This window comes from Amblyraja radiata, chromosome 26, assembly GCF_010909765.2.
Source record: "Amblyraja radiata isolate CabotCenter1 chromosome 26, sAmbRad1.1.pri, whole genome shotgun sequence".
NCBI classification, from domain to species: domain Eukaryota; kingdom Metazoa; phylum Chordata; class Chondrichthyes; order Rajiformes; family Rajidae; genus Amblyraja; species Amblyraja radiata.
Genome location: NC_045981.1, coordinates 27,888,702 through 27,915,371, shown reverse-complemented (window position 1 = coordinate 27,915,371; position 26,670 = coordinate 27,888,702). Strand labels below are relative to the sequence as shown.

Genomic DNA, 26,670 nt, shown 5'->3' with positions numbered 1-26,670 from the left:
AGGGCTGCATGGCCTACACCTATTTTTCTATATTTCTAACATTGCAAGGCCAATCTGCACCAAGTAGATGACATCATGAACTTCCTTTGTTCATTAAATCTTAGATCAAAATAATTAGTCATATCACGCAGTGCTAAAAAGTCATGTTTATTTATACGCGTTTTCTTAAAAATATTTTCAGGATGGCTTTTAATAGTCAAATCCTGATTATTTTGTGGAATATTATAAAAAACAACTCTCATGGTGCAACTTAAGAGGACTTTAGTCTGGACACATTGGGAGTATGGCCTGCACTTCTGGTGCCACATTGCAGGAAGGACATGGAGGCTTTGGAGAGGGTGCTGAGGTTGACCAGAATGTGGCCTGGATTGGAGGGTTTCAGCTACAGGGAAACGTTTCACAGACTTGGATTGCTTTCTCTGGAATGACAGAGGTCTCGCGAGGGGAGTCTTAATAGGTGTTTAAAATTATGAGGGTACTGCTATCAGGTAGGATAAACAGTCAGTGTGGAAATGTCCAATACTAGAGGGCGCAGCTATAAGGTGAGAAGGGACAGTTTAATGGAGATGTGAGAGGCAATTGTTTTTACACAGAGGCTGGTGGGTACCTGGAGTGCATTGCCAGGTGCTGGAGACAGATATGATGGTGATGTTTAAGAGGCTTTTAGACAGGCACATGGAAGTGCAGGGAATAGAAGGATATGGATCATGTACAGGCAGATGAGATCAGTTGAACTTGGCATCACATTCAGCACATACACTGTGGGCCGAAGGGTCTGTTCCTGTTCTGTTCTGCTCTATGTTCTGAATCATGCTGATTTTCCATAGTGGGCCAAGGGGAGGAACCATGAGGGGAGGTGAGGGGCTGAAGGCCAAACAGCCTCCAGAGTTCAGATGAGGTAAACCTGAGGATTACTTGCTGGCCACGATCCCGCTCAAACAGAGGCGCCTGTGGCCACTGCAATTGTCAAACGCCCCAGATGAGACCAGGAATCTCGGAGTTAATTGGTAATTTTGAAGAAGGTTAGTTGCACAGGGAGCAAAGTCATCTTGGCTGTTGCTCACTCATCGACCACACAGTCATTTCAGTTTTGGCTGCCGACCAATAACACTGAACAAATTTAATTAACCGTTCATCATTGTCCAGATTAGCAATCAGCTTTCATGGGAAAATGAATAGAGAGAGATGTTACAATTCTTCAGGGCTTCATCCAACTGATATATTGCAAAAGAAGACAAAAGTGCTGGAGTAACTCAGCAGGTCAGGCAGCATCTCTGGAGAACTTGGGGCGGCACAGTGGTGCAGCGGGTAGAGCTGCTGCCTCACAGCGCCAGAGACCCAGGTTCAACCCTGACTATGGTACACCTCAATAATGCCATCCCAGAAGTCAAAACAGTTATGGTCAAAACCAAGATGGGGAAGCAGATCACATTTCATAATTTTTCACCATGTATTCTGCATAAATTACGTGGCAATAATTAACATAATCTGAAACCATATTATATTTAAGGTAAAAACTCGAGTTGTTTTTTTACTGTCCTTTAGTCCATGTCTGAATCATCTTCGTGGATATTAATAAGTTTTGCAGCGACACCATGAAAAGTAATGGCTTGAAAAGATGATGAGTTGCGATCAGGTTTGTTCCCTGCACAGATATAGTCTGGTTTCAGGGAGAGCAGATATCCCAGGACATCGTCTGCCGACTTTTACTGAGGAGCTAGTGAGTGAATGCTCAAAGGACATCTGACCATGGAGGATGTTACTATTACTATTCAACCAACTAAAGCATGCATGTATTTGTAGAAAGAATCATGGTACACCCATGGCACAGTGGCACAGCTGGTAGAGCCACTGCCACACAGTGTCAGAGACCCAGGTTCAATCCTGACCTCGGGTGCTGTTTGTGTGGTGTTTGCAAGTTCTCCCAGTGACCGTGCAGGTTTCCTCCAGGTATTCCGGTTTCCCCCCCATATCCCAATGACGCCCAGGTTTGTAGGTTAATTGGCCCTCTGTAAATTGCTCCTGATGTCTAGGGAATGAATGAGAAAGTGGGATAACATAGAACTAGTGTGAACGGGTGATCGATGGTCGGCCTGGGTTCGGTGGGCTGAAAGGCCTGTTGCCATTGCTAGATCTCCAATCTCTAAACCCACCAGGATAGGAAACCAATGTGGTGAACATTCCCTTCTTCTAGCTAGGGACTGACCAGAGACACTGCTCGGACTCTCCTTGTCCATGAGACTAACAGTAGGAGATTCACTCCAAGTTATCATATTCAAGACACAATATTTTGACACAATAATTTGTTTACCACTGACTCCATCAGAATTTGGTAAAAGATCTAAACACGTGGGTAATAGAACCAATTCCACAGAAACTAGGAGGCCTCTAACAGGCTACTTAACGAGAGTTATATTTAATTTAAACATTACTTCCTGCTATAACTCAATGGAATTCAATGATTGCTGCACATTAAAGCCAGCTGTAATTCAACACTTAGTAACTCCACATTATAAGCCATTACTTCATGTCTTTTCTTAGAATATGCAATCACAGCTAACGTCTACAAGCATTACCAGATCAGCCATTAGGAAATTAAATTCACAATGACTCCATCATTGCCATCATTCTATGTATAAGCTTTAAAGAAATAGCTCCAGGTTTAGATTATCTGCTGATTATATTTACATCTCGTCTTTAATTTTTGTATACCTTCAATCGAAAATATTTGTTGTTACATCATCATAATCAAATAATTAGCAGATGGATGTAGCATCGTGTTTCGGGAATGATAAAATAATTCCGGGGTTAAATGTGCTGGTCTGTTGCCAAATTGTAATGCGATTGCTCGATAAGCTGATGGTGAGCTCCTCTGAAACTAAACTACCCAAATGCCAACTCTTGTCGAGTCTCAGTCACCTGTAATCTCTGTGCTTGATGACTCTGACATTCCCCGACTTGTTCTCGAACTATTCACCCACATCTGTGACCTCCTCCCACCATCAGACCCTCCTCCAACCCTGGCCGACATTGCTGTACTTGCCATCAGCTACCAAAGTCCCACACTGTTGCGATCCATTCCTCAAAATCTCTTCTTTTAAATAGGTAATGTTTCTAGCTGAGACCCTTCCTCTCAACCTGAAACGGCACCCACCCACGTCCTCCAGCATTGCTGCCTGACCCACTGTGTTGCTCCACACGTTGTGTCTTTCCTTGGTAAAACCATCATCGACAGTTCCTTGCTACTACTCTCTCTTCCTTTAAAGGTGATTCTAGCATTAGATTTTTTGATGCCGTGTCTATAGTAGAACATGACGCAATAGCAAATTATTGACACAACATCTAGCTATAACAGAAGAAATGTGTAGGGTCTTGACCAAAATGTCACCCATCCCTTCTCTCCAGAGATGCTGCCTGACCCACTGAGTTACTCCAGCAGTTTGTGTCGTTTTTTCTCCCTATAGCACAGTAGAATGTCTACTCTGAAGGGAGACACTCAGGAAGAGTTTTAGTTTAGTTTAAATTATTGTCACGTGTACCAAGGTACAGTGAAAAGCTTTTGTTGCGTGCTAACTAGACAGTGGAAAGACTATACTTGATTACAATCAAGCCGTCCACAGTACAAATACATGATAAAGGTAAATTCCAGTAAAGTCCAAGGGTCTCCATTGAGGTAGAGAATAGGTCAGGACCGGTCTCTCGTTGTTGAGCCGCTTCTGCAATGAGCTGATACCACAGGTTCTGTGGTTGGGTTTAATTCGTAATGACTGATTTGTTAGTTTCAATTAAGAATGCAAGTTGCATGCTCAGTCTTGTTCTCAGGGTAATTCCAAAACAAAGCGTCAATTTACATTGAAGTACAATGGGATTGCTAGAAATGTAGAAACAAAATATTTAGGCAATTGTAGTGAATGGCAGTGAGAACGTGGAACTGGGTACAACGATGCCTGTGCTCACTCAGCTGTTTCCCAGTGAAAGCTCAGTCAGTCACCATTGCTGCAATCACTTGTTTACTTTGGTTTAGAGATACAGCGCAGAAACAGGCCCTTAGGCCCACCTGGTCCACCACGACCAGCGATCCCTTCATGCTAACACTATCCTACACATACCAGGGAACAATTTACAATTATAGCAAGCCAATTGACCTACAAACCTGTACGCCTTTGGAGTGTGCGTGGAAACCTTAGATCCCGGAGAAAACCCACGTAGGTCACGAGGAGAACGTACAAGTTTCATACAGCTCATTCCATTTTCCCATCACCCTATGTGTAAAAAAGCTACCTCTCAGGTTCCTATTAAATCTTCCCTTCCTCATCTTAAATAAAAAATTGAAATTCTAAAAAGTTGAATATCGAGTGTTTAACTTTGGAGAGTTGCCGGTACACTGTACTCGTGAGTACTGCCACAATAAAAATCACTGATTCTGTCACTGTTATTATATATGGTTTATTAATCACTTCCTTTCACATCATTGCTTCCAGCTGCTTTGTTTTATTGTGGCAGGCGTGTTTCTAATTATGTTTAAACAATGCCACAAATAAAGACGCAGTTTTGTACTTAAATTGGAAGTCGTACCTTGATAGTGTCCTCTGTGATGTTCAAAGGAAAGACTCTGATAGGTTTCATGTGATAGGACCAGAATTAGGCCATTCGGTGCATCAAGTCTATCTCCGTCATACAATCATGGTTGATCTATCTCTCCCTCCTAACCCCATTTTCCTGCCTTCTCCCCACAACCTCTGACACCCGGTTTGTGGAGTTGAGACAGCAGGACTGGGGCTGTCTCTCCCACAGCACCACCGTAGACATTCAGCTACGGTTACAGAGGGGCCTCTTTCCTGCAACGCCAGCCAGCTGGAGAAACTAGCCGGGAGGAGTTACCAGCCGGCAAATGACCTGGCGACTGAACTGGTAACCGACAACCAGTTACTGACAACCAGTTACCGACCCTCAGCAAGGATCTGCAATGACTGAGTTTCTATTAAAATCTGTGCAGGTCAGATTCTGCAGAAAGCACAAGACCAATCTACAACAACCTCAGTTATATGACCTTGCATGACCTTCAGCTGCAAGGCTTCAGGGAATGGGAGCACATTTACCACAGGCCACGTCAAGAGCAAGAACTCTGACCCCAGGGTGAAATGCCAGATTTCAGACGGCGCAGATTATTGAACAGATACTCCCGTCCTGGGTACAATCTCCAGTTTATCAGCCCAGACTTCTGTGTGATGTTGATGGGGGGAGGGGAGGGGAGGGGGGGGGGGGGAGATTTCAGTAATCAGGCAAAAAGATACAAAGGCACATTGATTCAAACTTCAAACCACCAATGACGTTCCAAATTACCAACAATGATGATGTTAACTTTAAAGATTATTAACAAACATAATGTTAAACTTCGCAAACCGTAAAATATTCATTAAATGTTTACAAAGTTGATGTAAAAAAAGTAAAATTTTCCACTTTAAGTTTTCCTCTGAAGCTGCTTAGTAAATAATTCCTCTTCCCTGCTCATTTCTGCCATCTGGTGGGGGAGTTGAGAAGTGCTAGTGCATTCAGATCCTTTACTTCATACTTTTAAACTTCAGAGACACAGCGTGGAAACAGCCCCTACAGCCCACTGAGTTTGTGCTGACCAGCGACCGTACGCTAGCATTAACCTACACACTAGGGAGAATTTACAATTTTACTAAAACCAATTAACCTACAAACCTGTATGATCTTGGAGTGTGGGAGGAAACCGGAGCACAAGGAGAAAATAAAATCGTGGTCACTGGGACAACATGCAAACTCCATACAGGCAACACCCATAGTCAGGACTGGAGCCAGGTCTCTGGTGCTGTAAGGCAGAGCCTGTACCACTGTGGCATCTAACCAACAAGCATCCTTATTGGAGCCATGTTCAAAATTTGGACATGCTTGAACGTTTTTCCAATCACCAAAAGTACGCAAATGCTGTTGGAATGAAATGAAAACTGCGAATACTACAAACAGGCAGCAGGTCCGGCAGTGAAAAGAAAAACGAGGGGCATGTTTTATTTCAGTGACCTTTCATTAGATCTGCTGAAAGTTAGAGATCTAACAAAGTTTGGAGAGACTCCAGACGTAGTTTACAAAAAAGATGCCAGGGATGATTGGGTTAAGGGGCAGCACAGTGGAGCAGTAATAGAGTTGCTTCCTCACAGAGACCCGGGTTGGATCCTGACTATGGGTGTTGTCTGTACGGAGTTTGTGCATTGTGACCCTGTGACCGCGTGGGGTTTTTTACGGGTGCTCCGGTTTCCTCCCACATTCCAAAGATGTACAGGTTTGTAGGTTAATTGGTTTTGATAAGATTTGTAAATTGTCCCAAACGTGTAGGATAGTGCTAGTGTACAGGATCAGCACGAACTCGGTGCGCCTAACGTCTTGTTTCCATGCAGCACCTCTAAAGTAAAGTCTACAGTAAAGTTTCACAGCACTGGGCCTGCAGCCACTGGTGTTTAGAAAGATGAGGAGAATCTCATTGAAATCTACTGAATAGTGAAAGGCCAGGATAGAGTGGATGTGGAGAGCATGTTTCCACCAGTGGGAGAGTCTAGGACCAGAGGGCACAGCCTCAGAATAAGAGGGCATACCTTTAGAAAGGAGATGAGGGGGAATTTCTTTAGCTAGAGGGTGGTGAATCTGTGGAATTCATTGTCACAGACGGTGGTTGTGCCAAAGTGGAGATGGTTGAGAACTTCAAGTTCCTGGGTGTAAATATCACGAACTGTTTGTCCTGGACCAACTACATTCATGCCTCAGCCAAGTTTTTCACTGTATCTCGGTACACATGACTACAAACTAAACTAAACAGAGGTAAAGTAAACTAAATTGCACCAACGCATCTACTTCCTCAGGGGACTAAGGAATGTTGGCAAGTCTCCAACAACTCTCTCCAACATCAATGGATGCATTGTAGAAAGCATAATATCAGAATGCATCGATGCATCACAGGTAGACGACAAAATGCTAGAGTAACTCAGCGGGTCCGACAGCATCTCAGGATAGTATTAGTATTTTGAAGGTGGACATTGGCAGATCCTTGATTTACAAGGGTGTCAAAAATTATGGGGCTATGGCAGGAGAATGGAGTTGAGAGTGAAGATAGATCAGCTATGATTGAATGGTGGAATAGGCTTGATGGCCTAATTCTGCTCCTTTGCCTTATGAGACCATGGATAAGTGAGGTTTCCGGTTGGGACCCTTCCTCATTGTGGCAGTGGAGGGGGGGGGGGGGGGGGGGGGGGTGATAATGCTGGAAGCAAGGTGGGGGAGGGGGGGGGGTGCAGGGCTTTAGCATTTAGTTTCAACTCAGGTGAACTTCATGAAAGTAAATTGTCTGAGAAAATAGTAATTTTTTTTTGTAAAAGAATTAGTACTTTATCATAATTTGTTCAAAATTAGATGAGTTTCTCCACAATGCACATAACAATTTAATGTACATGCACTCTATCTTTTAAAATATGTCGGTACGTTGTGTGTTAAAACCTTGGCCACCGTTTGAATGTCAGAAGACCCGTGGAGAGGAAACCGTGTCCATGGAACGTATTGTCAGTTGCGCATTGTGACTTGTCCAGGATGTTCCCATATGGGGAGATACACTATACATGAGAACATAAAGGCCACTTGGCTCCTCGAGCTTTCTCTGCCTTTTGTGGCTGGTCTGACTGTAACCTCGTTCCACATTCCAATCCCCTCACCGATCATCCTGTCAGTGTCCAGGATCTATCTCTGCCTTAAGAATATTCAAAGACTCAAATCCACTGCCCTTGGAGGGAAACATTTCTGACGACTCATGACCTTCTGACAAGAAATTTCTCATTTCCCTCTTAAATTTGTGACCTTCTATTTTTAGTGGTGACCTCTCACTCCGAATGTTCCCCCAAGAGGGAAATATCCTCTTCACGTCTCGCCAGTTAAGACCCCTTTGAATCTGACACATTTCAAACAAGTTACCTCACGGTCTTCTAAACACCAGTAGATATAAACCCAATGTATCCCAGGTATGAGCCAAGCATCCAGCAAATGAGTTTATAATTGATGTTATAATCACAGCAGAAGCAACCATGTGGCAATACAGCACGACACAGAACTGAGGTCTGAAGCAATTAAAAGAAAGTAGATATCTAAGCCTTTAGTTTAATTTCAAATTATTTAAATCAATGCAATTACTTCACATTTATATTCAGTTAATTACTGTTAAAAAAAAAGTTATTGTGATTAGTTTAACTTCAAATTAGTTAAATCAACATATTTACTTCATTTTTACATACAGTTAATATATTGTTTGGTTTTGGTTTATTTTAAGTATTTAATTGTAATTAATTTCTACACATTTATTTTGGAATCTGATGATTTCACTTTGGTGGCCATGTAGTCTGTGAAAAAGAATGCAAAACCATAAGGCTGTAGTTGCTGGAAATTGTCAACCACTTCCAATGCCACCAGAACCACCCACCACGTCATTTCCGGTGAGTCAGAGTTGGTTACAACTAATTAACAAGCCACAGGCTATGACCCTGAGTTCTAAACAAAGAAACAGAAAATAGGTGCAGGAGTCGGCCTTTCAGCCCTTCGAGCCAGCACCGCCATTCAATATGATCATGGCTGATCATCCAAAATAAGTACCTCGTTCCTGTTTTCTCCCCATATCCATTGATTCTGTTAGCCCAAAGAGCTATATCTAACTCTCCCTTGAAAACATCCAGTGAATTGGCCTCCACTGCCTTCTGTGGCAGAGAATTCCACAAATTCACAACTCTCTGGATGAAAATGTTTTTCCTCATCTCAGTCCTAAATGGCCTATCCCATATTCTTAAACTGTAACCCCTGGTTCTGGACTCCTCCAACATCAGGAACATTTTTACACAGTTTACACAGAGAGTGGTGAATCTGTGGAATTCTCTGCCACAGAAGGTAGTTGAGGCCAGTTCATTGGCTATATTTAAGAGGGAGTTAGATGTGGCCCTTGTGGCTAAAGGGATCAGGGGGTATGGAGAGAAGGCAGGGATGGGATACTGAGTTGGATGATCAGCCATGATCATATCGAATGGCGGTGCAGACTCGAAGGGCCGAATGGCCTACTCCTGCACCTATTTTCTATGTTTCTATGTTTTCCTGCATCTAGCCTGTCTAATCCCTTAAGAATTTAAGAATTCTTTAAGATCTTCTCTCATCCTTAGTTCTAAATTCCAGTGAATATGTCCAGTCGATCCATTCTTTCATCATATGATATAAACATATGGACATAAATATTTCAACATATGGACATAGATACCCTCAGCAAGGGTAAACATCAATTCCACTGCTCCCCAGAAGCCCCTTAAGAATTCTGCAAATTTCAATGAGATCACATCTTCTAAACTCTCAAATGTAAGGTTCCATCAGTCGTCGAAGGACAACACTGCCATCCCTGACATCTGCTCCGGCTGCCAGTGATCCAGACATCACCAGCTCAACGAGGAGACCGCAATAAAGCAGGGAACACTGGACTCTGGTGTGAAATGGTTGAACAAGCTCAGGTTCATCAGTTTTGTGCTTTAACCGCTGGGCTGTGGGGCCAGAAACTGTTGTGCAAAATGGCCCCATCTTTGACCATGGAGTGCTCTGGTCTACACAACGGGGCAGAAAACTACAGGCTGTATGACTTCAATCAATGCTTTTGTTGTGACGGTACACACTGGTACAGAGTACTAGCACTTGTCAAAGGTTAAAAACGACACCTTCAGATCGAGAACCAGATGACATAGGTTTAAGGTTAGGAGGGGAAAGATTTAATGGGAACCTGAGGGGTGACTTTTTTACACAAAGGCTGGTGGGTGTATGAAACAAGCTGTTGGAGGAGGTAGTTGAGGCAGGGACTATCGCAAATTTAAGAAACGTTTAGGCAGGTGCATGGGCAGGGCAGGTTTAGAGGGATATGGGCCAAATGCAGGCAGTTGGGACTGGTGTAGATGGGACATGTTGGTCGATGTGGGCAAGTTGGGCTCCTGTGACTCTTCAATTTATACTTTTTAGTCAAGTCACGTACTGAAACCAGAACAACATTCTTACTTGCAGCAGCATAACAGGTCTGGCAACACTGTCTTCATAGATGACATAATAAACAATATAAATAATATATTTACAATACCCTCCAAAAATAACTCATAATGGTGCCCCTTTATTAGTTATTAAATTAGAATTTGTTTGGTCACAAAATCAATACCATTGAAAGGGGTATTGAAGAAATAAAATTGTTGATAAATGTAGCTTAATTTTTCATTGATGTGTATACTGGCAACTTTTTTTCCCACAACAATAGCACCGACTTTAATGCCGTGGGAATTGAGATGAGGCCTATTGTTGTTCATCAGCATGTAAGCACCTTAAAAACAAAACGCAAAGTGATGGAGTAACTCAACGGGCCAGGCAGTGTCTCTGAAGAACATGGATTGTCGACGTTTCAGGTCGGGACCCTTCTTCAGGCTCAGAACTTCTCTTGAATTTGAAGAAGGGTCCCGACCCGAAACATCACCAGTCCGTGTTCTCCAGAGATGCTGCTTGACCCGCTGAGTTACTCCAGAACTTTGTGTTTTTGCTTGTAAACGAGCAACTGCAGGTCCTTGCGTCTCTCTTGTAAACAAACTCACCGGATTCTCTGGTGCGACCATTGACCTGTGGACTCCAGGGTCCGGAGCCGATGGCGTTGAACGCATGCACCTGCACTCTGTACTCAGTCCACTCCTCCAGATCCTCGATGGTGAAATCCCGCTCAATACGATCGTGGATGATGTGGGTCAGAGTTGACCCATTCCCCTCTGACTTCCCATAGTTTATTTTGTATCCCACTGATTCCTGATTCCCATTGTACTCCGATTCAGGCAAAGGCTGAGGAAAGAAATGTAGCAATTTCTGACTGCATCGTCTTTATCAGTTCAATTTTAGAAGTTTTAATTATTTTTTGTGTAAACTTATCCAAATAAAACTAACTGATCCTCATCACAGGCATTCAACTGAATGAACTATAGTCTCTGATTCAATGCCCTCAGAAATAATTACAGGTGCACAACCTTTTATCCGAAAGCCTTGGGACCAGACACTTTTCGTAATTCAGAATTTGTCGGCCTTCGGAATGGAAATTTTTTAGCGTAGTTTTTAATGGCTGGCTCAGTGGTAGAGTGCTCGGCTCATATCCACAAGGTCGCGAGTTTGCGCCTTGATCCCGGCAGTTACTCGGTCGCGAGTTTGAGTCTTCATGTAGTTTTTTCTTGCAGAATAAATGTTTGTATGAAATGCAGTGTAGGAGAGGTGTACTGACTGTGTGGGCAGAACTTTGGAAGTGATTGCCCACCAGTCTAAAAAGCCGCTGTGTCTCCCTGTCCCTGGGATAGCAGGGGGCGATCAAACAGCACAATACCCCCCTCCCCCTCCAACTCCAGAGGAATCCGCTCCCCGATGGGCTGCTACGGCGACAAGTGGCAGTTTGCCCACAGCCTGAGCTGCGCCCCCTCATCCGCCACCCCAAGAACAAGACGTACCTTGCACACCATCAGCTTCTGCCCCTACGTGTTCCTCTGGAGTTGGAGCGGGGCTGGGCTGGAGTTGCTGCTGGCTGTGGATCTCTGGGATCTCCGTGCTTGCAGTGGGCCTGGGGGTCGTGTCCCGTTGGTCCTGACGTCTCCGGCCACCCCCCTGGACTGGAGCTGAGACTGGGAACTGTACCGCCCTTGCCCCCTCCCTCTGCAACTGCAAACAACCCCACTCTCCTGCAAGGGCGGTACAGTTCCCGGAGGATGGCAGGTGGCCGGAGACGTCAGGACCAACAGGAACTCGCTCCCCGATGGGCCCCTACGGCGCCCCGAGCTGCGCCCCGTCATCCGCAACCCAGGTTCCTCTGTAGTTGGAGCGGGGCTGGGCTGGGCTGCTGTTGGCTGTGGGTCTCTGGGATCTCCGTGCTTGCAGTGGGCCTGGGGGTCGGTGTCCCGATGAAGGGGCGCAGCTCGGGGAACGGCTTCTGGTGGTCCTGACGTCTCCGGCCAATTTGCAGTTTTCCTCTGGAGTTGGAACGGGGCTGGGCTGCTGCTGGCTGTGGGTCTCTGGGATCTCCGTGCTTGCAGTGGGCCTGGGGGTCGGTGTCCCGTTGGTCCTGACGTCTCCGGTGACTGGTACTGACCTGTTGGTATCGCCGACGTGAAGACAGTGCAAAGCCCCCGCGCCGGTGCAATGAGCGGGGAGCTGGAGAGGGGAGGGAAGGGGTCACACACATGGCCGGGAAGCAGAGGGGTGTAGGTGGGGTGAAACTGAAGGGAGCGACAATCTGCTGCTGCCTGCCCGCTGAGTTAAAAAGTTCCCACGCAAGACTCATGATACACTGTGTATCGTGAGTCTACCATGGGAACTTTTTAACTCAGCGGGCAGGCAGCAGCATATTGTCAATTATTAACCCTCCCGCGCAATATACCCTCACCTTCTCTTTTATGAATGGGGATTTAGTTCCCCTTTCTTCGAGGACCGACCGGAGGTTCCGCTGTCACCTCTGCGGGCCGCCCTCGGTGAACGTTTTCAAGGACCTTTCTTCAAGGACCGAAAAAATGTCCGCTATTCGGAGGTTTTCGTTATTTGGATCTTCGGATAAAAGGTTGTGCACCTGTAACAGTTTAATCTGCTATCATCTTTCACCACCATTTTCCCACCATAATAAAAATAATCTGCTATAAATTTCTGCAATAAAGATCAAAAATTGAGTAAATTTAAAGGAGTAAAATGTACATTATCACATTAGATTAATTGTCACTGAGAGTGATTATTTCCAGCTAATTATACTTGGTTTGTACCCATTCCCATTCAGATAATAGATGGGAGAATCTTCGCTGGGCGTACACCAGCTAATCATGGTGATTAAATTAACATTCTGTGGAGTGCTATAATCTTCCTGCCAGCTTACAAATACAGAGATCAGATAATTAACTTCGCAGGAAAGCTTAAAATTGAAGATTTAAAACCTTCCTGACCAATGGTGAGTGGAAGATTCATTAATTCACAAGAAAGTGACTGTTTTAAATGCCCCTGTCCCACTTAGGAAACCTGAACGGAAACCTCTGGAGACTTTGCGCCTCGCCCAAGGTTTCCGTGCGGTTCCCGGAGGTTGCCGGTGGTTGCCGGAGGTTGCAGGTAGTGGAAGCAGGTAGGGAGACTGACAAAAACCTCCGGGAACCGCACGGAAACCTTGGGTGGGGCGCAAAGTCTCCAGAGGTTTCCGTTCAGGTTTCCTAAGTGGGACAGGGGCATTACCCTGGTGAAGACACATGACAGGTGATTTCCACAGTTACTTTACTGATGCTCCGATGATGGTTTGCGTTTTGAGTGGTGAAACCATTCAGTGGCATACACAGTGACATTAACATACACCGTGAAGAGTAGCGGCCCCAGCACTGACCCCTATGGAATATCGCTAGTCACTGGCAGCCAACCAGAAAAAGCTCCATTTATTGCCACTCTTTGCCTTCTGCCATTCAGCCAACCGGCTATCCATGCTAGTATCTTCCCAACGATACCATGGGCTCTCATCTTCTTTAGCAGCCTCACCTTATCGAAGGCTTTCTGAAAATCCAGGTAAGCAACATCCACTCACTCTCCTTTGCCTATCCTGCTATTTACTTCCTCAAAGAATGCCAACAGGTTCGTCAGACAAGATCTCCTTTTTATAAAACCATGTTGAACTCGGCCTATTTTATCATGTGCTCAGAAACCTCATCCCTTATAATGGACTCTAAAATCTTACAACCACTGAAGTCGGTGCACCGGCCTATAGTTTCCACACTTCTGCTTTGCTCCCTTCTTGAACAGTGGAGTAATATTTGCAATTTTCCAATTGTCTGGAACCACTCCTGACTCTAGTGATTCTTGAAGGATCAACACTAATGCCTCCACAATCTCTAAGGCCATCTCTTTCTGGGGTGCAATCCAGCTGATAAGGTGACTTATCCACCTTCAGGCCTTTCAGCTTCCCAAGAATCTGCTCCTTTGTAATAGCCACTCCACTAACTTTCATCCATTGAATCTCTTGAATTTCAGGCATGTTGCTGGTGTCTTCCACTGTGAAGACAGATGTAAAAGACATATTCAGTTCATCAGCCATTTCTTAATTTCCTACCATTACATCTCCAACATCATTTTCCAGTGTCCAATGTCCACTCTGGCCTCTTCCTTACTCTTTATATATCTGAAGAAACCTCTGCTCTCCTCTCGTATATTATTGCCTCACTTACTTTCATATTTCATAGTGTATATCTGATCTGATTGGTGAGAATGCAAAGCACATGGTACATGTGACAATAATAAAACTCAACTTAAAAATGAAGCTCTCAATGACCACCAAGCGCGGCACCAGTGGATTTGGTAGAAGGTTCTCCGACTCAGTTTGTATGGAGAAGGGATGGAGAGGCAGAGGGTGGGGCAAGGAGCTGCACTCGGAGACAAAGGTTTCATGTCATACTGCAATACAAGTGTTTCACAAGCTAGAAAACAAGTGATATTGGTTACTCCTGAGACGAGAGCCCTGGTCTGTTACATACCACCCAACGGAGCCAGAGACTTGTCTCACTTGCAGTGCGCAGGGTCACATTGGCAGGAGCCATGTCAGGCGGGGCCTGCAACGTTTGAATTTTGCGTGATAGCTGGCTCGGCAAGCTCGTCCCCACGATGTTGACCTGGCGCATGCGGAACCTGCAGAGACACAGAGCGGGCACTGCGATACAAGACAAGCCACAACCCCCGAGTGGGCACTGAGCTACTCGACATTCCATGCCACCCTCACAGCACTGAACGGCATTACATTCCACATGTCAATGGTACCTGTAATGAGTGAACGATACCTGTAATGAGGAGTGGTACCTAAATGGGTGAGTGGTACCTGTAATGTGTGAATGATACCTGTAATGGGCGAATGATACCTGTAATGTGTGAATGATACCTGTAATGGGTGAACCATACCGGTAATGGGTGAATGGTACCTCTAATGGATGAATGGTAATGAGTGAATGGTACCTGTAATGGATGAATGGTACGTCATGAGTGAATGGTACCTGTAATGGGCGAATGGTACCTGTAATGGGTGAACCATACCGGTAATGGGTGAATGGTACCTCTAATGGATGAATGGTAATGAGTGAATGGTACCTGTAATGAGTGAACAGTACCTGTAATGAATGAATGATACCTGTAATGGATGAATGGTAATGAATGAATGGTACCTGTAATGGGTGAATGGTACCTGTAATGGGTGAATGGTACGTCATGAGTGAATGGTACCTATAATGGGTGAACAGTACCTGTAATGAGTGAACTGTACCTGTAATGAGTGAAATGTACCTGTAATGAGTGAATGGTACCTGTAATGGGTGAATGGTACCTGTAATGAATGAATGGTAATGAGTGAATGGTACCTGTGATGGATGAATGGTATCTGTAATGGGTGAACAGTATCTGTAATGGGTGAACTGTACCTGTAATGGGTGATCGTACCTGTAATGGGTGAAAGGGTTGAGGTTGGGGACCTCCAGGGAGCGGGCGTCAGGCTCGTTGACCAGCTGGTGAACCAGGTGCCATTCCTCATGCTCCCCAATTACACCAACCTGAGGAAGGAAAGCAAAGGTCAGCCCAGGGGCGCTGTGCAATCAGCCAGTATTCTGCTTGGCTTCATACTCTGGAGGAAACATGGAACGGCTGCAGCCCACGTTGAAATAAATTTAAAATCAAGGAGATGGAAAATACTCTTAAAATATTATTACTCAATTAATCACTTAGTCAAAGATAGACCCAAAATGCTGGAGTAACTCAGCGGGTCAGGCAGCACCTCTGGAGAGAAGGAATAGGTGACATTTCAGGTGGGTGCGATCCAAAATATCACCTGTTCCTTTCCTCCAGAGATGCTGCCTGACCCACTGAGTTACTCCAGCATTTTGGATCTATGTTCGGTATAAGACAGCATCTGCAGTTCCTTCCTAAACATAATCAATTTAATTTCCTCTAACGGAAAAATTAAACCAATTATAATAAAACAATGGACAGCAGGATTAAAACGGCTGAGATATTTTTTTCAGTTACATTGTACAATATTCTTTCCAGTTCTTTTCAGAGTATTAGCCAAATCAGAATCAATTAGTGAACTACATCAAACTCCGTGTTGCATTGGCTCTAGTGTTCACAACTTTCTTTGTTACAGTAATGGCTTCATTACCACTTGCATTTCAGAAACGTTGTCAGAAAGAAAAATTGCGCTCTATGGTGGCAAAATTAGCATAATGCCAAAGCCAAGCCGAATAAATCTATGATAATGAGGGGGAGCAGAAGGAAACAGTTTTGGAGACACAAGGAACTGCAGACGCTGGAATTTTGAGCAAAGACCAAAGTGCTGGGAGTAACACAGCAGGTCAGGCAGCATCTGTGGAGGGAATGTACATGCAACGTTTCAAGTTGGGACTCTTCTTCAGACTTCAGTTGTTAAGAATCGATTTAAAGAGGGTGTTGGAGAGAGGATGAGGTTCGAGGAGGGGATTGAGAATCTGGGCAACTGATGACAGTGTCACCATTGGCTACAATGGAAAACAGACACCAGACAACGGACGTAAACGGAGAGACTCAAGGAGATGGTGGATGTTGGGTGAGAGAGGGTCACTGCCAACAGCAAGATTTTGAAAACGTTTGTGGCCCAGAAGTCCCAACCTCAGGTGCTGTCTGTGTGGTGTTTGAACGTCCTCCTTGCGACCGCGTGGGTTTCCCCCGGATGCTTTGGTTTTCTCCCACATCCCAAAGTTGTGCGGGTTTGTGGGTTATTGACCTCTGTAAAGTGCCCATGACGTGTAGGGAGTGAATGAGAAAGATGGTCAGCATGGACTTGATGGGCTGAAGGGCCAGTTTCCCAGCTGCATCTCTACTACTAAAAAACTAAATGTAAAGTGAGATAGACATGAAGATGAAATTCAGTTGGCCTAAGATGAAGGCTAAGGCAGAGGTTGTGATGGAGATTAAAGCAGACTGATAAGCAAATAAGAAGAGACAATGTCTACCATTCTATCATGGAATCTCAACCAAGTCCCCACATGTATCGCTTGGGCAGCTTACAACCCAGCAATATGAATTTGATTTCTCTAACTTGAAGTAACCCTTGCTTTTCATCTCCCCGCCTTAGTTCTCCGACTAGTTCTCATGTCCTCCTGATTAAATATTACTGATTGTTTGCCGTGTTGTCACCTTCCCCTCAGCTAACAATGAACCATTCTACGTTCCCTTATCATTATCTGCTTTAATCCGTTATTTTCACACCTTGCCCTTCCATATCTCTAGACTCCCCCTCCCGACTCTCAGTCTGAAGAAGGGTCTCGACCCGAAATGTCACCGATTTCGTCACTCCAGAGATGCTGCCCGTCCTGTTGAGTTACTCCAGCATTTTGTGTCTATCTTCGGTGTAAACCAGCAGCTGCAGTTCCTTCCCACATAAGTCCCTGAAAACGATGGCTTCATTCATGGGCTACCATCATAATTCTGAGTAAGAAGTCATCACTGCCACTTCCTTTACACACAAACGCAGACTCTTAAAATAAATATTCAGTGGATTATTCCTGGGGTCAGTGACAAAGTGGTTACTTTGTCTCTCAAATCTACATGGAAAAAGCAAATTCAATTACCTACTGGAATCGATTCCAAGCAGGCATTCACAGTTAAGGTAGCAAAGATCACATATATTTAGGTCCAGAATTACTTTTCAAGCTCAATTTACAGTCAATGTATCCACGAGGCAATGGATTTTAATATTAGTTAAAAGTAACTGGTATCATTAAGTTGTGCCTTTACCTCACAGATAAGTGTTTTACTTCACACACACGGTGCATCCAGAGTTGCACATTCTTTGGTCCAATTAAATATTTAAAAGACATTTGATCAGGTAAATGGATAGGAAAGGTTTAGAGGGATAGGGGACAAACGGAGGCAGGGTAGGCTCGTGTGGATAAGTCATCTATGGAGCATCTATTCCTCTTTTCTTTTGCATTAGTTCCTTTTCTGTCAGTGAAACTGACCACAGTCTAGGTCTTTCGATTGGGGAATTCATTGAATACACAGGGTATACTGGCCCGTATACTCTGCAACATGCAAACTCTCTGGCCCGTATACTCTGCAACATGCAAACTCTCTGGCCCGTATACTCTGCAACATGCAAACTCTCTGGCCCGTATACTCTGCAACATGCAAACTCTCTGGCCCGTATACTCTGCAACATGCAAACTCTCTGGCCCGTATACTCTGCAACATGCAAACTCTCTGGCTCTGCAGATGAGCCGCGACCGCTTGTACTTGGAATCAACAATATTTCCAGATTTCTTCCATGGTTTGGGGTGGAACTGGCTGGGAAATGCTGACGTTTATCCCACGTCCTCTGGGCCTTGGCACAAATACTGAGGTCTCTAATTTGATGGCATGGATCTGGTGGGGGTTCTCTCACTGTGATCTGAGGTTGGACAAACCTGCTTATAGCCTCAGCACTTAACACTGGGGAATCTCCTTCCCGAGGCAGTGTCAGGTTGGAGCAAGCCCAGAAGATGACTTTCAGTTAATTATCTCTATCCCTAAAGCATTTTTTACAGCTTTTAATCTAACAGTGTTTGCTTTGATGATTTTCATTATTTTTTAAAGTATTTTATAGATGTTCTGAAATGGTTGAATTGCTTATTTTTTGATTTAAACAAAAAAAATGGCAATTGTGTTTGAATGGTTTTCAAATGTTCTGAATTGAATTGATTGATACAACATGGAAACAGGCCCTTCGGCCCACCCTGTCTATGCCGACCACAGATCAACGTTCACACTAGTTCTGTGTTATCCCACTGTCTTGTCAACTCCAAACACACTAGGGGCAATTTACAGGGGCCAATTAACTTACAAACCTGCACATCTTTGGAATGTGGGAGGAAAACCATGTGGTCACAGGAAGAACATGCAAACTCCACACTGACAGCACCCGAGGTCAGGATCGAACCCGGGTCTTTGGAGTTGTGAGGCAGCAGCCCCACCAGTTTCCTCAACAACACACAAAGCCAGAGGAGTGAATTTGCAGATGTAAAAGGTTTCCAGCCATGTTCTGACCAGATTTATTCAGGTTCACCCAGGCGATAACAATGGCCGTTGCCACCCACGGCCCTGCTCTGTTGCCAGACTTTAACTGATGAGCAAGTCACTGCTGAGAGATGTAGTGACGGCCCTTACAGCGCCAGAGACCCGGGTTCGATCCTGACTATGGGTGCTGTTCGTACGGAGTTTGTATCTTCTCCCTGTGACAATGTGGGTTGCTCCGGTTTCCTCCCATATTCCAAAGACGCACAGGTTTGTAGTTTAATTGGCTTCGGTAAAAATGGTAAATTGTCCCTAGTGTTTGGGATAGTGTCCAAAATGCATATATACTTCAAAGGTTCAAAGGTTATTTATTGGTCACATACACCTAGGTGTAGTGAAATGCTTCTTGCCAATGCAGCACATAAAGAAAGAATACAGACATAACATTAATAAGAGATTTAAACATAAAGAACATCCCCCCACAATGGCTCCCACCATGAGGGAAGGCACAAAGTCCAGTCCCCAACCCCAGTTCACCCATAGTCGGGCCCATTGAGGCCTCCACAGTTGCCTCTACGGAGGCCCGATGTTCCTGGCCGTTCTCGCCGGGTGATGTTGCTCCGGCGTCGGGAGAATCCTCGCAGCGGCTTGGGAACCCTGGAACGGCCACTTCCGTACTGGAGGCCGCAGCTTCCGAAGCCAACAAGGCCGCGCCGGTTGGAGCTCCACAACTGGCGATCTCATCTAGAGATCCCAGGCTCCCGGTGTACAGTTCATCGCCGCCGCCCGCAGCTGGCTGCTCCACAGTCCCGCAGCTCCGCGATGTTTTACTCGGCGGTCTTCAGCTCACCGGAGCTCCAGCGCGGCGACCCAGGCAAGGCATCGCCCGCTCCACGATAGCACTCCAGCGCTGTGCCGCTGCCGAAGCGGTGGTTCTGTGCAGTGCCCGACAGGAAACGCCGCTCCAGGCCCGCTGGTAGGCCGCGAGGACGGGTCGAAGCTGCAGCCCGGAGAAAAGCTGCCTCTCCGACCAGGTAGGGACCCTGAAAGGTAGTTTCCCCCTTCCCCCCCCCCACATAAAAAAGTCTAGAACTCCAGAAACAAAAACACTTTAACTAACTAAAAATTAAAAAAAAGACGAAAAGACAGACACCTGCAGGCTGGGCAGCCGCGCACAGGTCAGCGCCCCCTGTTGGTGGGCCGTAGGGCTTGGTGGGCCATAGGGCTTGTTTCTGCATTGTAGCTCTAAAGTGTAAAGTGTAAAGATCCCTGAAGTGTAAGTATGAAGCTTCCCCCGTTTTATTTGGGAGCGTTCTGCTGAATGAAGTCAAAACCAAAGTACAGGTGCATTAAAAACTACTCTTGTCTCAAACTGAGAGACAGGGACCTTTCAAGGTCAAGGTAACAATTAAGGTGCAGTGAAATTCCAATTACCATACAGCCATACTGATGAATAAAGCAGATAGTATTTTTTCCATACTCTATTGAATGATGAATCTTGCTCATCATTCACCCCCTTAACTGTAAGTGCCTGTGTGTACTGTATCTGAGACTGTGTCTGTGTATACACTCTGCCTGAGACTGTAAGTGTCTGTGTGTACACTCTACCTGAGACTGAAGGTCCCTGTGTGTACTGTACCTGAGACTGTAGGTCCCTGTGTGTACTGTACCTGAGTGTAGGTCCCTGTGTGTACTGTACCCGAGACTGTAGGTCCCTGTGTGTACTGTACCTGAGACTGTAGGTCCCTGTGTGTACTGTACCCGAGACTAAGTACCTATCCCACTTGGCGATTTTTTCGGCGACTGCCAGTGTCATTGACTGACGTATCAGGGTCGCCGAAAGATTTTGAACATTTCAAAATCTAGCGGTGACAAAATAAATGTTGCGACACCCGAGGAAACACCGTGCGTCAATACGCCGTCACGCCGCATCACGGCGCGATTTTTTTGGTGACCTAATACGTCAGTCAATGATGCCGGCAGTCGCCAAGTGTTTGTGTGTTTAATCTACCTGAAACTGTAAGTGTCTATGTGTGTACTGTACCCAATACTGTAAGTGTAACTGTGTTTACTGTACCCTAGACTGTAAGTGTCTGTGTGTGTTTACTGTACCTGAGCCTCCACCAACCAGCGCGAGATGGACGTTTTTCCATCATAGCCAGGCCGAAACTGCAGCGTTACCGAGCGAGGGCCGATGTTCGAGATGGCCAGGTTTGTGGGGGAGCCAGGTAACTCTGTTGGAACAAGCACGGATAACTTGGAATGGTATTCAATACATTAACAAGGGCTTTAGAAAAGGAATCATACACAGACAGCCATGCTGTGGCATTATGGAGATGTACGTAGATGCAACAGCATTGCACACTGCCCTCACTGACATTAAACTGGACCAAGGCACCAACATTTGTAAATAATTTATTACAATTATTTTTGGTTAAAAAAAAGGCACCAACATTTCCTCAAGTTGCAAAGAAATAGAATTAGAAATAATTTTATTGCCACACAACCAAGGTCGGTGGTATTTGGGTTGCCAGCAGCGGTACAATAATAAAGAACACAACCACATTAAAATTTTACACAAACATCCACCACAGCATTCATCAAAGTTCAGTTAATCAGATAGCGATCCACAATTTTTTTGACTTGGAGGAAAATGATTAGGAATTCTCAAAGTTCTCATCTTCTTTTGTTTGCTGATAGACCATTAAATGAATTGTGGGAGCTAATGCATCGTCAGAATGGCAGGTCTGGGGTAGAGGCGGAGAATGTTGCTTGACAAACTGCAACTACAGAGAAGGGCAAAACAACATTTGCTAACTGTATGGACAAATGCACCAAAGCACTTCATTATTTATTGCAATCCCATTGTGATGAAAGTCAACAGAGCATTTTCCATCCCGAATGTGTGCTCTAAACTTTACATTAGAGATACAATGCTGAAATAGGCCCTTCGGCCCACCAAGTCTGCGCCAACCAGTGATCCCCGTACACTAGCACTATCCTACACACAAGAAACAATTTACAATTTATAGAAGCCAATTAACCTACAAGCCTGCACGTCTTTGTAGTGTGGGAGGATATTGGAGCACCCGGAGAAAACCCACGCGGTCACCGGGAGAACGTACAAACTCGCTGCAGGCAGCATATATGGTCGAGATCGAACCCGGGTCTCTGGCGCTGTAAGGCAGCAACTCGACCACTGTGCCACCGTGTCACTCTCAACTTGAAGCGAACTTTCAGTAAATCCCATAGAACAATCCAAAGCATAGGCAGCATCTGTGGAGGCAGAGGGATTACAACGTTTTGGGTTGAGACTTTACATCAAAACTGGATGCAGAGTCTCGATCTGAAACGCTGACCATCCGCTGCCTCCACAGATGCTGCCTGACCTGCTGACCTTCACCAGAGCTGGATAAAATCCCTACCTGGAGGAACTCCTGAGGAGATGGTGGAAGAGGAGGTCTGGCCTTGACCCTTGGACGTCATGGCTGCCACATCAATAGTGTAGGTTGTGAGAGCAGTTAGGCCGGTGACTCGGTAGCCTAGTGTCACGTTTGCCAGGTAGTGTGTCACACGCGTGTTTGTGCGATTGTACTCCTCCCAAGATATGCGGTAACCTAGACAGAAACACCAGCACGGATAGTTAGACACAGGGAACTGCAGATGCCGGTTTACATAAAAACACACCAAGTGCTGGAGTAACTCAGCGGGTCTGGCAGCATCTCTGGAGAACATGGATATGTGACGGTTCGGGTAGGGACCCTTCTTCAGACTTCTGATACTTACGGTGTTACACATCTGACGTTATGATGGTGGAAATAACTTGTGTAAAATAGAATCACAAAATCGGAGCTCATAGAAATTACCGCCATAGAAATTTATTGTAAGGTTGTCTCTTTTATTCTTCTTCCACTCTTTAATCCAGTTCGTTGTCCAATGCTCCTCTGTACCACACGGAAATCCACTTTTGTGCAATTTGCCCACATACCATGCCCATTTGGCATGTAAAAAATAATTCTAGAATGCAGATTTACATTAGTCAAATCAAACTTTGAATCTTCTGACCTGTGAGAATCCCATTCTTTTCATGTGGCTCCCTCCAGCTGACTTTGAGCGAAGTGTCCAGGATCTCCGTGAAACTGAGGTGTCCGATTGGACCAGGGTCTAAAGAGTGAGCAAATCAACAGCCTGTCAAAGCTGGAGGCACAAGGAATTACAAGTGCTAGATCTTGAGCAAAATGCAAAGTGCTGAAGGACCTCAGCGGGTTGGGAAGCATCTGTGGAGGGAATGGACAGGCGATGTACGGGTCGGGACCCTTTTTTCAGACTTTGGATCGGTATGAAGGAGGTCCTGACTAGAAACATCGCTTGTTCATTCTCTCCGCAGATGATGCCTGACCCGCTGAGTTCCTCCAGCACTCTGTGTCTGGCTTTCAAAGCTGCCCCATTAGGGACCACTTGGTGTAACGTTCCATACTGCAAGGACCCTCAAATATGGACAAACATGAGGACACAATGAGCAGCTGAGATCAACGGGATGGGGGTAGGAACTGCGGTCAATGGGGGAAGTAGTAAAGCTGGGGTCAATGGAGGAGGTGGTAAGATCTGGGCATGAATAAAAGGGGTGGGAAACTGCTGTTAGATGACAGATTCTCCTGATTTGCCTGTGAAATTTAACATCCATTTGCCTTTACTTCTTCAGGTTTAACTTTGTATTTGTTGATTAAGAATAAGGGGTAGACCATTTAAAACTGAGATGAGGAAAAACTTTTTCACACAGAGAGTTGGGAATTTGTGGTATACTCTGCCTCAGAAGGCAGTGGAGGCCGATTCACTAGATGCATTCAAAAGAGAGTTAGATAGAGCTCTTAGGGCTAGCGGAATCTAGGGGTGTGGGGAGAAGGCAGGAACGAGGTACTGATTGTGGATGATCAGCCATGATCACATTGAATGGCGGTGCTGGCTCGAAGGGTGGAATGGCCTACTCCTGCACCTAATGTCTATGTATCTATGATTGTATACTCTGGATTGGCATTGGCCTGGAATTCATTCAATGAACTTTGAATGGATTGCAAAATGCAAGCTATTTAATTTGCGATTATTCGGCCATAATGTGTTAAGCTTGTTATGTAGTTTCAGGGCCACCTCTTCTAATGTTCTCGTCTTCCAATGCAATTTAGCCAATTTGTGTTGCACTTCAGAGTGGCAATTGAATGGCACAAATTAGGAAAAGCAGTGATTGGATTTCAGCTCTGTAATCTGCTTCTTATCTACTCTTGCATTTCGCCAGGAACCACAAAGCTTTGACCTAAACAGTAGTAAACACCGCATGTCAAGTTCATCGTAGATGGGTCAGTGCACGGATGCAAGGGAGTTCATCTGATCACTCACTTTTTCATATAAGCCAAAGACACATAAAGTGAAATATTTCACATCCAGAGCATTACGGACTGCTGTTTATTACACTGTTCAGTTTAGTTCAGAGACAGGCCCTTCGGCCCACCGAGTCCATGCCGACCAGCGATCCCCGCACATTATCTGCTGAATGGGTAATCCATAAACTTATTCCTATTCATTGATTCCATTATTGCGATGGAACTGAGACAAATCTAAGGGATTTAGTAATAGCTCAGTATGTTTTGCAATCTTTTTGGACATTGATATCATATTTACGAAAAAGTGTTATTTCTCCTGATCTCAATGTCTGTCATCGTGATAATCAGTTTCACACATCTCCCCACTAATCTCAACACCCTGAGATAAATGCCATTTAACTGGGGATTTATTTGCCTTAAACACTTTCAAGGTAACAGTGTGCCCTCCAGGTAATTGCCTGAGTGGAACGTTTCCACATGCAGTTGTGTACGGGTTACTTTGAAGTCAGAGGAAACAATTTCCAGCCAGCGTCGAGAGGATGTGAGTGACGACACCTTTGAACCTGATCCGGTCAACGTTTACGGATTGATTTCCCGTAGGTGATCATTTGTAGTAATCAGACGTAGGAAACCTGATTATTACAGCTGCATCTGATAAAGCAACAAACATGCAAAAACCAGACACCATCTGCATCTGGCATCTGCATCTAGTGCAGATTCAATTCTTCATTCCGGAGACTGCTAATCTCATTGCACAACATCACCAGGCATGGACTAGAAGACCACAGGAGCCTCTAAACACAAAATGTGAACTCATCTTCCAAATCATCGATGTCAAAACCAAGGAGGTTAGAACCTCTGTTCCTCCGTTACAAAGCCATCCATCCAAAGCTATCCAACAATCAAAGTTATCACCTAATGTATATTTATAACATGTCATATGTGTTAATAAGGTTTCATTCATTCATTCATTCATTCATTCATTCATTCATTCATTCATTCATTCATTCATTCATTCCATTCATTCAATCATTCAATCATTCATTCATTCAATCATTCATTCATATATTGAAGGACCCCGTGATACGGGCAAGATACTTACAATCTTCATGAGAGCGCACAAGTTGGGGCGGACTCCTGGGGCCGTCCCCTGGGGTGGTGAAGCATAACACAGAGGTGTAATATTCAGCATACTTCTTCAAGCCGCGTATGTAACCAACATGGACCATGTCCTGGAAGTTTGGCCGCACGGTCACCATGGTAAAGTCTTCAATCTGACCAGGCTCCCAGGCCAGCAGCTGAAATGATATTAAAACTATCAAAGGAACGTCACGAGAAAGGACGTGTTTAGTTTAGTTCATTATGGTCACGTGTACGATGAGACAGTGAAAAGCTTTTTTGTTGCCTGCTATCCATTCAGCCGAAAGACTATACATGATTACAATCGAGCTGTCCACAGTGTGGATATACAAGATAAAGGGAATTAGGTTTAGTGTAAGATTAAGTCCTGTAATGTCTGATTAAAGATGGTCAGGGGGTCCCCAATGAGGTAGATGGTAGCTCAGGACCGCTCTCTAGTTGTTGATAGGAAGGTTCCATTTCCTGATAACTGCTGGGAAGAAACTGTCCCTGAATCTGGAGCTCCACAAAATGCTGGAGTAACTCAGCGGGACAGGCAATATCCCAGGAGAACATTGATAGGTGACAATTCAGATCGGGACCCTTCTTCATCCTGATTGGAGGAGGGGGAAAGGTGAAAGCAGGAGGAACAGCACAAAGTCTGGTTGGTAATAGGTGAACTCAGGTGAGGGGTGGGGGGGGGTTGACGGCAGATGGTTGGAGGAAGGCCAGGAGGAGGATGAAAAAACAGAAGGTGTGAAAACAATGGATACATGGGACAGGAACAGGTTGTATAACACACTGCATCCACTTACATATATACTCAGGGCTGCCAACTCTCACGCTTTGAGCGTGAGAATCACGCCCTCAAGCAAACTCTCACGCCCTCACGCTGATCAGAAATTTCTCACGCTCTGTGGTGAGAAATTCTGTGATCAACAAAAATTTAAAAACTCGGATAAACTGCATGGTCCGCGGGTGTTGGAGAGCCGGGGCTGAGGGAGGGATGGAAGCAGCGGGTGGATACAGATGCGGGGAGCCGGGGCTGGTGAGTTTGCGGGGCTGACGA

At 45.1% G+C, this 26,670-nt stretch overlaps 1 protein-coding gene across 3 annotated transcripts in view; it reads right to left on the bottom strand.

Annotated features, from left to right (window-relative positions):
* sdk2 (sidekick cell adhesion molecule 2) overlaps positions 1-26,670 on the bottom strand; it is a 659,639-nt gene that overhangs the window by 165,021 nt on the left and 467,948 nt on the right. For all 3 annotated transcript variants that reach the window (XM_033044544.1, XM_033044545.1, XM_033044546.1), the window contains exons 19-25: positions 25,585-25,780; positions 23,173-23,271; positions 22,533-22,724; positions 21,220-21,341; positions 15,526-15,635; positions 14,577-14,727; positions 10,653-10,890 (exon numbers count right to left, since the gene is read on the bottom strand). In XM_033044544.1, the coding sequence (XP_032900435.1) occupies positions 10,653-10,890; positions 14,577-14,727; positions 15,526-15,635; positions 21,220-21,341; positions 22,533-22,724; positions 23,173-23,271; positions 25,585-25,780 (1,108 nt within the window). The remainder of the gene's footprint in view (positions 1-10,652; positions 10,891-14,576; positions 14,728-15,525; positions 15,636-21,219; positions 21,342-22,532; positions 22,725-23,172; positions 23,272-25,584; positions 25,781-26,670) is intronic.